Raw genomic sequence first — 14,774 nt, 5'->3', positions numbered from 1 at the left:
GCTGTGTTGGATCTTTGTTGCTGCACGTGGGCTTTCTCTAGTTGCGGTGAGCGGGGGCTACTCTTCATTGGGGTGCATGGGCTTCTTATTGCAGTGGCTTCTCTTGTTGCAGAGCATGGGCTCTAGGCACACAGGCTTCAGTAGTTGTGGCTCGCGGGCTCTAGAGCGCAGGCTCAGTAGTTGTGGTGCACGGGCTTAGTTGCTCTGCGGCATGCAGGATCTTCCTGGACCAGAGCTTGAACCCGTGTCCCCTGCATTGGCAGGCAGATTCTTAACTGCTGCATCACCAGGGAAGCCCTCCACTGTTTCTTTATCATGTACCATGTAGTTTTCCTTTATAGCCCTAAACAGAAAATTTTGTCATCTTATTTGTTTATGCATTATGGTCTGAATTTCCCCAGTATATTATTAGTACAATAAGAACAGAAGTCTTGTTTATCTTCTTCACTACAAAGCATCCAAAGCCTAACATAATTCTTGGCAAATATTTATATTTAATAAATGTTTTTAATGAATGAGTAACTAAAGGTATGACAGGTTCTTAATAAATCGACTGTACTTCAGTGTACTCTGGCCACTTCCTCATTTTCCTTTAAAAGGTAAATTTATTCACGTTAATTACTGAGATTGCCTAATCTTTGGGGACACTTCTGTAACAGATTGAATTCTCAGATCACTTTTTTGTGTTCTTGCCAGTTTTCATGTATCATAACTATTACTTACAATTTCCATTGGTGATTTCTTTCAGGGAGAACCAGGAAGTATAATTATGTCATCACTGCCAGGGCCAAAGGGTAATCCAGGATTTCCCGGTCCTCCTGGAATACAAGTAAGCATCTGGTGATTTTCTTCTTTGCTGTACTGATTAAATCAGACCACAGCATCACTTTTTTATCCCCAGCCTTTAATACTCTCTATTTTAGTTATAGAAATTATCACTTGAGGTTTGATAGATATTGCAGGTACCTTGTACGTGAAAATAAAAGTATCCTGGACCAGGGAGAATTTTAAGAAGCGCTGCTTTGTTCTTTTAACTCTCAGTCCAGTTTCCATGGAAATTTTTGTTTTGGGGTTTCGCAGCAGAAATAGGCTTCTATATTCTTATTCCTATGCTGTGGGGATCAGTAGGGTGGTAGGAGTAAATGGTTTGATTAAAAATAAAAATTGTGGGTTTCCCATTTAAGATATTAGAAGACATAATTTGTAACATTATCAGTTATATATAACATGAACATATTTTGAAAGCTAAAAGAATAAAATTTATACATAGTGAACATCAAGTATAATCTTCAGAAAAATAGTCATGTCAGCCTACACATAACATACATGGAGGCAACAATAACTTTTGCGAATTTATAGATTAGGAAATTAATTTCTTGAGGTTTATTTTTCATGAAGATTGATCCCTTTGCCAAAAATAAAAATCAGTACTTTCTAGTATTTGATCACTAAGATACAATTTCAGGAACTTTTTTCATTAGCCACCTTCTCATTCCATACTTGATATAACCCATCCATATGTTCTTAAGTACTCCCAATCTTTTATCTCTTATAAATTTGTATTATTGTTATATTTGAAAATATCAGAATACATGCAAAATATATGTAGGTTATGAAGCATAACAACCAAATGAACACTTATGGACCCAACACAGTGTTTAAGAACTAGAACATTACAAATAATTTTGAATCAACCTGTGGTTTCCTTGGCAGCCACATCCTTCTGCATTCCCTAGATGTGACTACCATTCTGGGTTTTCCATTGCTTCTTAACAATAGTTTTACTTACTAAAAAGAGTATTTAGCTTTTGAAATAATACAAAATTTATGTGTAGTTTTCTCCAACTTTTTCTATTTGATATGTTAAGATTCATCCATATTATTGTATGTGGCTGTAGTTCATTCAGTTTCACTTCCGTATAACAGTCCTCGTTTGAATATACTAGAATTTGTTTCTCTGATCTCCTATTGTTGGATATTTGGGTTGTTTTGAGATTTTTTTAAATTACAGAATAATCCAGGATTTATACCTAGATATAAAATTACTAGATTTCAGGGCAGTCAAAATTTCAACTCCTTAAGATGCCAAATTGTGTTCCAAAACAGTTACATCATTCCCTTACCTTTTGTCCCAGTTATTCTCACTTCCTTCTTTGTCTTTAATCTTATTTATTTTTATTTTAAAATTAGAGAAGCCACCTTGAATCTAGTAGCCTTTCCCTTCCCATTTCTAGCATAAAAGCCCCACTAAATGCCCATCGTTATTGCTTTATATTTTAAAACTTCCTTACTATGTGTTTGTCCCACATTTGTTACGTACCACTGTAAAACATAAGTTTTCTAATGCACCCATTTTGTTTAGTTGAATTTCTTTATAGTTATTTAATGCTTTTATTCTTCTACATTTTAAAATTCTGCTTATAACACTTCAGAATTATAGAAATGTACAACAGAATTCTGGCAACTGAAGTTAGAATTTCATCCATTTAGTTCTTTATACAATACAGTGAGACTTTTTTTTCTCATCCTTTTCTTTACTTCCTTTGTAACAGGGCCCAGCTGGTCCCACTGGTATACCAGGGCCAATTGGTCCCCTAGGACCACCAGGTTTGATGGTAAGGTTGCTTCTGTAATTTCATTTCTCCTTTTCTTTTGATTTCTTTCACAAATATTAATATTATTTGTATTACTTGAAAGTATAATGTATTTATAGTGTTCATGATCTATAGTTTTCTTAAATTTTCTTATTTATGGGAGATTTTACAGTGTTATGGTGAACAATATATATGCTAAGTAATAGCTCCATTTTATAGATGGAAAAAATGAAGTACACAAAAGGAAAGATTTAAAATATTTTGTCAGTTCTGGCCATCTTATGAAGTCTTCTAAGGCAGTTCTTTAGTCACTTGATGAAATATGTTTCTTCAAGCTGTGGTTTGCTGTTAAAGAGGTATTCACAAAACAGGTATTCACAAAAAAAATTGGCTCTCATTTCTTAAGGACCTGTAACAAAACAGTAGGATTGGTGAGGGTAGTGAATCACTGTGCAATGGGATAAGGATTGGTATTCCCCAGGAAAGAAGCAAAAACTTATAAAGACCCTGAATGTGCAACCAGTTCTCTTACTTTACTACCTGTATGGTCACTTACATTTTCTACTCTAATAAATTGTAAGTACTTTTACCCCTGAAATACTTAGATTTCATTCAAGTCATGTTTTAGACTTAGAGCTCTGCTGTTGCCCTCTTAAAAGGGCAAGAAAATTGTACTTCAGTCAAAGTAATTTCTCATATGCCACTCTATCGCTCATCTACCATATATTTAAGTGACAGTTTTCATTATACCTTTATAGAGTGTACATTTTTGCTTGTGACAATTGGTCCTCTATTCATGAATGAAGGAAATAACGTTCGATAAATACTAGAAGATCTATCAGAAAAAGATTGTGATTTTGTCTTTTTTATAAATCTTTAGGAGAGGATTAGAAAACCTCTGAGTTTAGTTTGTTTTAGTTGTAGGTGTCTTGCAAAACATGAGATTCTGGACCATGGCACTTTTTCCTAACTCTGTTATTTACAACCTTGGCCTACCCTAGGTGTATTGTTACACCTTGAATTTCGTTAACTCTTGTGACCACATAACAGATTCACTCTGTGCTTCTTAATGTCCCTGCAATTAACCCTGATTCAACAGATGAAGCAAAGTCTTAGAAATGCCACCAAGGTACAATATGTAAATAAATAGGTCAGCTGACATCAAGAAGTGATATACTTGGGCAGACAAATGCCAATTTAACTTTTCAAACCTTGAAACATTCTCAAGTATACAAAGATTATATAAAATAAAACTGGACTAAAAAAGTAAACACATGCTTTTTAGAACTAGACAGTTAATTGTCTTATGGTACCTAAATTTAACCTATAATTCTGATACGATAAATTTGATGTTTGTTGAGATTAATTTTTGTATTGATTTTTGGCACGAGTGTTACTCCTCTGCCTCTACCCATCCTTGCATTTCTTCCCCCACCCACTTGTAGCCTGTCATGAGAAGTCTCCACAATTATCTAGTTTCTTTAGATCAATTTAAATGTGTGTCTCTGACTAGAAAGCAATGAGAAAAACCCCCAGGAAATATTACTTTGAAGGGCTTTTTCAGTCCTCACTTTTTATGAAACCAAATAATTTTTTAATATACTCATTAATATAACACTTTTTTCCCTTTTCTGTGTCTTTTATTCTTAGGGCCCTCCTGGCCCACCAGGACTTCCAGGACCAAAGGTAGTTTTCTTTTTTTTTTTACATCTTTTATTAGGTGTGGATTATTTTTGTTATTGTCAATGAGGTTTTAAATTGAAATCTTTCTCTTCAGGGGAATATGGGCTTAAATTTCCAGGGACCCAAGGGTGAGAAGGTGAGTAAAGAAGAAAGTTGCTTATTTAGCCCTCAGTTTTTTCCTGTCATAGTCATTTGAACTTGTGGTTTTGCTTCCTGCAACTGTCTTAGCTTACATGTTATATTATTGTCTGTTTAAACTATGAAATATCACTTTATTATTTTATCTTGAAAACAGGGTGAGCAAGGTCTTCAGGGCCCCCCTGGGCCACCTGGGCAGATCAGTGAACAGAAAAGACCAATTGATGTAGAGTTTCAGAAAGGAGATCAGGTGAGTATGTAGGGAGGAAATCAATGAATATCTTGCTATGAAAGTAGCATTGCATTAAAATGCATTACAAGCTGGAATAAGGTTATATGTGAAAGTCCTTTTAAAATAACAAGTATTTGAGATAATTAAAATTTTAAAGTAGCTTGATTGAGATATACTTTGTATACCATACAATTCACCCATTTAAAGGGCACAATTACATATTTTTTTAGTATATTCACAGGGTGGTGAAACCACCACTACAATTTAATTTTAGAACATTCTCATGAGCCCCCTCCAGCAAAACCCCATACCAGTTAGTTATGACTCCCCATTTCTCCCCAAACTCTCGAGCCCTGGGCAACCACCAATCTAATTTTTGGCTCTGTAGATTTGCTTATTTTGGACATTTTGTATAAATGGAATCATACAATATACGGTCTTCTCTGTCTGGTTTCTTTTACTTATTATAATGTTTTCAAGTTCATCCATGTTGTAGCATGTATTGGTACTTTGTTCATTTTTATGGCTGAATAATATTCCTATGTGTGTATATTCCACATTTTATTTTTTAATTCAACAGTTGATGGGCACTTGGATTTTTCTCCATTTTTGGCTATTATGAATAATACCTTTATATACAAAATCAAGTCATGGTAAGATAGATTGTCATTGTTTTAGATGACTCTACATTTCACTGATATGCGGGGAGAAAGATGGTATTACTCTATAAAATCTTGTCATTTTTAGAAATAATTTTCTGATACATTGCTTCTACTGGAGTAGATGAGGGGATCAAACACATCTTTTATAGAATAGTGGCTCACCCTTCAACAGAGTGTGTGCATTGTTGTTTCACTTAAATGCTAATAAGAAAGTTAAGAATAAAGGACAAATGATACTGAAACTCTACCATCAATATATATTGGGCCATTTAAATCTCTGCCAAAATGTATGTGTGTTATATAGCTCCCAAATCTCCAAGTTTTAGGTACCCTTGCTTTTTATAAAATATTTTATAAGAATAAAAAATCATTAATACTTTTGGGACTTCCCTGGTGGCGCAGTGGTTAAGAATCCGCCTGCCAATGCAGGGGACAGGGGTTCGAGCCCTGGTACGGGAAGGTCCCACATGCCATGGAGCAACTAAGCCCGGGTGCCACAACTACTGAGCCTGCGCTCTAGAGCCCGCAAGCCACAACTGAGTCTGCGCGCCACAATTACTGAAGCCCGCACATCTAGAACCTGTGCTTCACAACAAGAGAAGCCACCGCAATGAGAAGCCCTAGCACCGCAACGAAGAGTAGCCCCTGCTTGCCGCAACTGGAGAAAGCCTGCGTGCAGCAACAAAGACCCAGCACAACCCAAAATAAAATAAATAAACTAAAAAAAATCATTAATACTTTAATTTGAAGTGTTTTCTTGCTATTTACCTCAAAACTTGGCTTGTCCTAAAAATTAGCTGAAATGAGCAAAGATGGCTCTAGATTTTTTGCCTAGTAGATTTCAACTTTGAATTTGAAACATCTTATTATCTTTGGTTATATTACATGAGTTTATAGTTCAGCTTGTTAAAAGTGTTCCTAGCTAGCTCTAGTACTAACTGTATTTATATTGCTTTCCTTCTCTCTACTACTGCATAGGGACTTCCTGGTGACCAAGGGCCTCCTGGACCTCCAGGGATACGTGGTCCTCCAGTAAGTAACCTAAAATTCTTTAGCATCATTTAATGTAAATTGATATTGACACATAGTACTCCATGAACCAATGTAAAATTACTTTTGTGTGTACAGGGTCCTCCAGGTGGTGTGAAAGGTGAGAAGGGTGAGCAAGGAGAGCCTGGCAAAAGAGTAAGTGTTACGGCTACTAATACTCTTTGCAAAAAATTTTAAATGTGTCTATGTATGTGTGTGCGCCTGCCGGTGCACATGCACATGTATGTCATTTTCTTTTTTTCCTCTTAAATCCTGCTTTCATTGCCTCAAAATGTCATGACTGACATATTCATTTATTTATTATAACACTGAAGTCCGAAAAGTCTACTTAAGAGAGTCCCAGGCAGGAAAAAGCTTGTTATATTCTTTAACCTTATATTTCCAAATAACAAATATATATTCTTACATTTCCTTGAATCCTATAGGGTAAACCGGGCAAAGATGGAGAGAATGGCCAACCAGGAATTCCAGTGAGTATTTAAAGTCTATCCCTTCCCTCAAAAAAAAAAAATGGCAACATTTGTACATGTTGGTAAAGAAGCAGGATAGCAAAGAAGCTTGGCTTTGGAAGTAGTTTAAATGAATGGAAATTTTGCTTTCTTTCTTTTCTGAATGTGAATTTGAAATTTCTCTGTTTTTCAAGACAGATTTTTGTCAGGTTTACTGAGATATAATTTGTATACAGTAAAATGAACCATTTTTAGTGTACAGTTCTGTGTATTTTGCTAAACACGTACAGTTGTGTAACGATCTCCATAATAAAAAATAGTTCCGTCCCCTCAAAAGTTCCCTCACGATCCTTTGTAGCTATTCCCTGCCCTTCCCCAAAGCCCCTGGAAACAACTGATCTGTTCTCCATCCCTATAATGCTGCCTATTCCAGAGTGGCATATAAATGGAGTCATATTGTGTATAGCTTTTTGAATCAGAATTCTTTCATATAGCATAACGCACTGTACTGTATATCAGTAGTTCATTAACTTTTAATTGCTGACCATTATGTGGTTATATGGATGTACCAAGGTTTGTTTATGCATTTACCCATTGAAGGATATTTTGGTTGTTTCCGGTTTGGGCCATCAGGAATAAACTGCTAAAACATTCCCATACTATTTTTTGTGTGAATGCAAGTTTTTTCAGTAAAAGTTTTGACATATAATTCTAATTGCTACCAAAAAAAGGGGAAAATAAAATATGCAAGTCCAGGAACACTATTTCAGGCAGCCTCAGTTTCAAGAGTATCCACCATAGATGTTAAAAGAGGTTTTCCAGGACAGATAGAAAATTTGATGAAATTTGGAGACTATTCTGAAGGAAAGGGAACATTCTTAACAAGACTGGAAGTTATAAAGTCAGATAAATTGATTTCCAGATGATTTTCCTAAACAGGCAGTCCTCAGCTTATAAACTCTAGATTCACCAATGGCTTAAACATATAAAATGGCATAAGGTGGGGTTAAATTCAGGGCCCCAGTTACTGGCTTCCTTTGGAACAGTGATTTAGGCAGCCATGATGTTCAGCAATTCCCTCTGATTGTTTTTGACTGATATCCCCAGGGAAAACGCTTTTGTCTGTTTGCACTGGGAGAACTAAAATTAGGTCAAATAAACATAGCCATGCAAGTGGGATCTTTTTGGGAAGCACCAGACAGGTCAAAAATGACAATTCTCTGGGAATGGGGCTTTGAAGAAGCTTCAACCTGGTTCTTTCCCTTCCAGTTGCTGCTGTGCTGCTGGTTTTTACCTTGATTGTGAGCTGTTGGTTTTCAAGGCTACTGCGGAGCTGAGGAAGTGTGATGGGAATAGAGCCACAAACCTCTGTGTTCTCACCAAGATTCAATCTTTTATTTTTTTTCAAGAAACACTTCCTGGATTGCTGCAAGCCTTTGGTTAATTTCTAGAGTTCTAAAAAGGTTGACTCTGACCATTTTTGCAAGTGTCCTTGTTGCTTTCATGGAGGAGAGGATTTTTGGAGGTCCTAATTACTCCACCATTTTTGCTGATGTCACTCTGTCTTCCATGTTTTAAAGGGTTTGCCTGGTGATCCTGGTTACCCTGGTGAACCAGGAAGGGATGGAGAAAAGGTAAGAATTTTAACACTTTGAAGTGACTGGTTTTATTCCAGTTAGTACAATCCTTTTCTTGCCCGAGTTATAAATGAAAAAATTCTAAATAACTAGCTTTTGTATTCAAAACATACCTTCTTTATCCATCTTTTGGTGTTGCTCCCTTTTCTGTTATACCAGTTCCTCTAAATTTTCACTCACTATCCTAAATCACAGTCCATGTGATAGAAATACATGGAATAATGTTTAACTTTAGCATTTCCATTGTTAAAAGTTGATGCCTTTGCTTTGAGCATGTATCGGCAAAACTTTTGTTCTCCAGAAAGAGGATTCAGCACTATTTTAGTCAGGTCCTCATACTAAAAAGGCTTATATAGTTGTGAATTTAGAATGTTGCCACTAAACATTTCCATTCTCTATGCAGTTATTGTCTGGAAGTCTGTGGCTAATTCTTTGTTGTTTTTTTCATTTGGCTATGCAGCCTGACTGAAGTCATTTATTTAGCAGCCTATTTTAAAAGTGACTTTGAAAGAATGTATGAAGTACACAGTTCTCCTATTTATAGCAAATCACAAAATATCCAGTTTTCCAATCTCTCTGATCTTTAATTGCTTTCTATGAAAACCAAAACTGAAAAGCTTTGTTCTGCAGGCAAGGAGGGAAAGGTGTTACAAACTTGAATGTACCCAGAGGGCACACGTTTTAATGGTGGTTTATCTCTAAACTAGATCCAAGTTCTAGCTTGGCTTTAGAGGCACAGCTAGAATAAAGGAAGACAATAAATACTCAGAGAATAGAATTTTGTTTTTCTAGTGTAAGTAAAGTTATAGGATAGAGTATCTTCTTAAACTAAAAGGAGTTTATAGATAGATGAAAGGTTCCTATGAGCAAGTCTAGAATGAGAACAGAGGTGTGAGAGAGATATCTATTCTTGGGTCTTGGCCAGTAGAGTAACAGTTGAATACTGTGTTCTTCAGCTGTTGTAGCTACTGGTTAAGGGTAAACAGTTTTGTCTGAATTTGTCTTTCATTAGATTCTAAGAGCAAAGTCACAAAAGTAATTATGATTTATTAACTGTTCCTGATGATAGTTAAGTCCATCAGCTCTAAAATATCTGTCACTGATGGAAATGACACTAAATTTATGCCGTTGACAAGTTTTTTGAAAAGGAACATGGCTAAATGTAAAAAACAAAAATGTAATGATTATAGCTGATTCTAGTGCTACAAGTTTGTAAATCAGCATCTTCTTTATAGAGTATTTATAGTTTGCTGGAAAATAGGAATTTTAAAATCAAAGGATGTTACAGCTAGACATACCTTAGAAGTCTGGTCTATATATAAGGCAGAAAAGTTAGTTGATTTAGTCAGCATCATAGAGCTTGTAAATCTGAGACAACATCACAGGTCTTCCTAGGCTTAGCTAAGTACTGTTTCATTACCTCATTTTGTATTTCTCTTTGAGATATTTTATTATGGGTTTCTGGGTCTTTATGAAACATAGTTATCTGTTATATCTTTGAGAAAATTGATGTTTTCATGTGATTTTTACTAACCTGTTTTACAATTGTATTGAACAGGGCCAAAAAGGTGACATTGGCCCAACTGGGCCTCCTGGACTTGTAAGTTTTTTGTTTCAGTTTTTATTTATTAAATTTATTAGTGCATTTTAATTTTCATGTTTTAATTATATACTCCGTAACTTTTCCTCATAGAACACAAAATTCCAAGATCAACTTTTCCTGGCTTAAAAGTCTTTACATCCGAAACTTCAGTGATGCTGACCTCAAAGTCTTTGTATTGTTCTGCCTGTATATTACTTCTCCATAATAAAGGTCCAAAATTACTACGGCATTAGGTTGTTTTGCATCTTGATTGCCAAATCATTTCTCAAGTAACCAGCAGGTGGTGCAAGTGTTGCTTACAAAGTTTCAAAAAAAGAAAGTGTTGAGGAACTAGGAGATTGGTCCTTTCCCCTGCAGAGCTCAGGGGAAAGATGGATTTGGTCTTAATAGGTTTTCTCAATTTGTAATTGTCTGATTCACACCTCTTTCTTCCCTGAGTGTGTGCTTTCTAGGAGCTCTTAATCAGAAATGTAGGAAACTGCTCTGTAAAAGAATACTTGAGGGGTTTACAAATCTTCTGTCATGTTTGCATTCACCCTGAAATTCTAGTCAAATATATTTTCATTCTTATTAAGAATAAAATGTCACTGTTGCAGTTGACATATTGGTTTTACTATCATTGAAATTTGCTAAGACTTGACTTTAGGTTGCACTGAAGCTGCAAAGGGTCAAGTGCCATAAAACCTATATGTTCAGACATTTGAATAACATTAATTATTTTTGTCCATAGTGAGTATCAGATATTGATACTTGGTACTTTACCAAATCTAATGAGGAGGTACTTAAAGAAGATCTTAGACAATTTTTATTCACTTTCATTTTTAAATCAGAGTTTTACTTCTCTAAGAAGCAATTTCTCTGAAAAATGAAATAAAATTTTGATGAACATCAGAAGAAATGGAAATTTTGAAAGTGCAATCCAATCCAACAGCTCACTTCCCCTTTTGAACTACTATCCCAATTCTAGGTCCCACAAATTTCAGTGTCCATTTGTCTGAATATTTCTTATATCTAAAAGAGCCAGGATAAATATCTCACTTTGCCAGTAGGTGATGATTTCTGTCTCAAACTGATAGTTTCTTAAATGTAAAGCTTACTTTACTTTTATAGCTCTATGAAGTTAGTTTATTTATATTTAGATTATTTAATGTAAAATTATTTAGGCATAAGGGTCTAAGAAGATAGAAAGGGAATGATCAGCTAGTTGATTTTAATTAATAAAGCCTTCCTGGTAGAGATGTGTTTTCTTTTTTTTTTTTAAGAAGAAGAAATAAATATGGGTTGACAAAGAGAAAGATTGGGGGAAGGCATTATAGATGTTTAGAATGGCATATTCAAAGGCAAAAGCAGGAATCTGCAAGATGCATGAAGTGGTTATAATCAGATCTCACTCTCCTAAAAGGTCATTCAGGACGTGAAACAGGTGAGAGGGGTATTGGGAGTGAGAAGTAACTTGACAGAGTCCAGGGTTAAAAGTGACATCAGATATAGTAAGAAGTAGTGAACAATTTTGAATCCTTTAACAGGATAAGTAACACAGAAAAATTGGTTCTTGAGGAAGTGTGTCCAAGTAGTAGATTTGGATTAAATGGGACAAGCTCAGAGTTGCTTCTGTTAGTCCAAGTGTAAGGTAAGGATAGAAGCTGTTGCAACAAGAAAGAAGGGGACACGTTGGAGAGACATTTTTAGTAAAGAATTATCAGGCTTAGGTGATTGGAATGAATCGAATGTGAATTATAAGATAAGAGACATCAAACATAATTCTAGCTCTGTAAGTCTGGGGCTCAGGAGAGTGGTAATATTAGTACTGGCATTGAACATTTTCTAATCTGTTGAAGCATAGAAGTAATATAGAATATGACTCACAATCTTCGTAAGTAGTCTTGATGATTTTGCATCTGAACACTTTGTGACAATGATACACTGTAATCATATATAGCTGCTAGGTTATTTTCAGAAGAACAAGTCTCTTCCTCTTTGAATTCCTTTATTTTTTTCTTTCATAATAAAGGTGATTCCTAGGCCTGGAACTGGTGTAACTGTAGGAGAAAAAGGAAACATTGGGTTACCTGGCTTGCCTGGAGAAAAAGGAGAGCGAGGATTTCCTGGAATACAGGGTCCACCTGGCCTTCCTGGACCTCCAGGTAAAAGAGACTGTGCTGTACTTAATAGCCCTGAATTTATAGTATCTTTACTAATCCAAGTATACAGCATTATCATACTAGTTCCAGGGTGAGCATGGCAAGGAAGACAGAGGTATTTTTTAATTGACAGAAACTTCTCAACTCTTACTATAGCTTTTCTTACCTGTTTTCTTACCAAGTTTCTTACCTGTACTTTAAAAAAAAAAGAAAAAAGCAAAGTTACTTGAATAGTGTCCTTTTACCCTAAAAAAATACCATTTCTACCTTTTGTTATTAATAAATTACACCAAACAGTACTATGATCCAAAAAGTAATCATTATACCTTTCATGCTGTTATGAAAGGGAACATTGTGCTAATAATGCCTAGTTATATAAGATTTACTGTATTTTTATATAGGAAATAGCACTATCCACTTAGAATTCCAGAAACATCTACCTAGAAATCCCCATGGTGATTTTGCTGTGCAGTAAAATCTTGGAGCTCAATACTGAGTTTTATGTCATTCCTCTGTTGAAGATACACAGTATAGTAGAGCATTTCTAATTTGGCCACAAACTGAGCAGTACCCTTGTTTAGCATGTTTATTTGGATGTTCTGTGAAATGAGGTGATAGTAAGGATTTATGTAAAATTTGAAAAAAACATCTACAGTATCTGTCACACATACATGTATAATAAATTATGGTTACTTTTCCTTCAAAAATATTTGGCTAATGAAATATTACCATGATGAGATGAGTGACACTCAGTGTTCCTCCCAAGGAGAAAGAGAATAAATTGTGGGTCCCATTTCGCTCTAAGTATGCACTTTGGATTTCGAACTTCAAGGTAATGGACTAAACACATACTGTGTCTGGAAAATTGAGATAAGGAATTCTCCAAGGATGTAGCAGAAAAGTTAAAGTGTTAGATAGTATGAAATAAAATTTAAGACGCACAAGGGATAAACCTAGAAGTCCCAAAATCCAGCATGAAGGAGTTCAAGGAGAGAATAGGACAAGAAGCAATATTTGAAAAATTAATGGCTGAGAACTTCTTTCTATTAAAAAATGATTCCCTGTGAAAAGGCTTATGAATTACGAAGCAAAAGTAAAATAATAATACAAAAATACGTAACTAGACAAATTTTAGGGACATTTTAGAATTTAAGGGTAAAAAGAAATTCTTAAAAACTGAGAGCAAAGGCAGATCACCTACAAAACAGTGAGAATAAGAGGAGGATAATGGAGCACATTTTCAAAGTAATAAGGAAAAATAACTATGAATTTGAGATTCTATATTACATCAAACTATCATCCTAGTGTGAAGATGGGATGCTTAGAAAGTTTACTACCTCCAGATCTTCTCTGAAATAGTTACTGGAGGTTTTACTTCAAGAAGAAGATAATGAATTCAGGATGAAGTTGGCGGTGGGGGTGGGTAAGATACAAGAACCAGTGGTTAGGAAAGATATTGATAAAGTATTTTAAGTCTAAATAAGTATGGATCATAAAAAATAACAGAAGTATTTTAAGTAGCAATATGGAAGTATAATTGTACACATGACTAACACAGGATATGGACGTACAGAGAGAATGGGGAAGTGAATGATAAGGTTTTTTGTCTTGTTAGAGGGAGAGAATATAAATATTATTAACTCTCTAAGTTTTTCGAAAAATATAAGTTTTAGTACATAGGTTAAACATTTTAATAGTAACCACCAGAAAAGAATAGAAATAATATACATTACTTACTTGTTGAGGAAAGAAGATGACCAAAAAGCTGGATCTATGTCACACAAATTAGGATTGGGACAAAACAGACACAGATAAACCTGAATAAATAGAAAAAAATAAATAAAATGACAAGAAGAAGTTAAAAATAAATCAGCAACTCCAATAAATGTGAAAGGACTAAACACTGATTAGTAGACAAAAACTAAAATAAAATTAGAATTAAAATATCTGTATGCTGTGCACAGTAGACATATCTAAAGTAAAACAACATAGAAATTTTGAAAATAAAGCAATGGGAAGATATTAAGCAAATGCTACCAAAGGAAAGCTGGTTTAGCAATTCCAATACAGTATGAAATAGAATTCAATGAAAAAATGCATTAAAAAACAGATATTTCACGTGGATAAATAGACAACTTATACCACAGTGATATAAAGGTCACTAAACTTAGGCATCTAAAAATATAGCTTCGAATATGTAAAATGAAAACTGATAAACTACAAGGGATAATTTGGCAACTCCCCAATATATCAAGTAAGTGAAAAATAAAAAGGATACAAATGATTTGAGCAGCACAATTAAGCTGTATTTATGGGGGAGAGAGAAAACCTGTGTGTGCAGCAGAGAATGTACATTCTTTTCAAACACACATGAAGCATTTATAGAAATTGACTCTATTAGACCAGAAAAAATCTTGTAAAATTATATGCGGGCCATGCTCTGTGACCACAGTGAAATGAAGTCTGAAATTAACAACAAAAAGCACCAAATATTTGTATATTAAAGTGCATATTTCTAAATAACTCTAGAGGTAAAGAGAATACAGAAATGGAGATGACGAACTACTAAATGCTAAATAAACAAC

At 34.8% G+C, this 14,774-nt stretch overlaps 1 protein-coding gene across 1 annotated transcript in view; it reads left to right on the top strand.

Annotated features, from left to right (window-relative positions):
- COL4A5 (collagen type IV alpha 5 chain) overlaps positions 1 to 14,774 on the top strand; it is a 226,061-nt gene that overhangs the window by 123,190 nt on the left and 88,097 nt on the right. Inside the window, exons 9-19 of the mRNA XM_022556743.2 lie at positions 749 to 829; positions 2,553 to 2,615; positions 4,245 to 4,280; positions 4,372 to 4,413; positions 4,573 to 4,665; positions 6,288 to 6,341; positions 6,438 to 6,494; positions 6,785 to 6,829; positions 8,389 to 8,442; positions 10,004 to 10,045; positions 12,060 to 12,192. Of these exons, the coding sequence (XP_022412451.1) occupies positions 749 to 829; positions 2,553 to 2,615; positions 4,245 to 4,280; positions 4,372 to 4,413; positions 4,573 to 4,665; positions 6,288 to 6,341; positions 6,438 to 6,494; positions 6,785 to 6,829; positions 8,389 to 8,442; positions 10,004 to 10,045; positions 12,060 to 12,192 (700 nt within the window). The remainder of the gene's footprint in view (positions 1 to 748; positions 830 to 2,552; positions 2,616 to 4,244; positions 4,281 to 4,371; positions 4,414 to 4,572; positions 4,666 to 6,287; positions 6,342 to 6,437; positions 6,495 to 6,784; positions 6,830 to 8,388; positions 8,443 to 10,003; positions 10,046 to 12,059; positions 12,193 to 14,774) is intronic.

Source organism: Delphinapterus leucas, chromosome X (genome assembly GCF_059928025.1).
Source record: "Delphinapterus leucas isolate spDelLeu-1000000601 "Yukka" chromosome X, BTC_Dleu_Yukka2, whole genome shotgun sequence".
NCBI lineage: Eukaryota > Metazoa > Chordata > Mammalia > Artiodactyla > Monodontidae > Delphinapterus > Delphinapterus leucas.
Note: the sequence above shows the minus strand (reverse complement) of the source record. Positions and strands in the feature narration are given on the sequence as shown.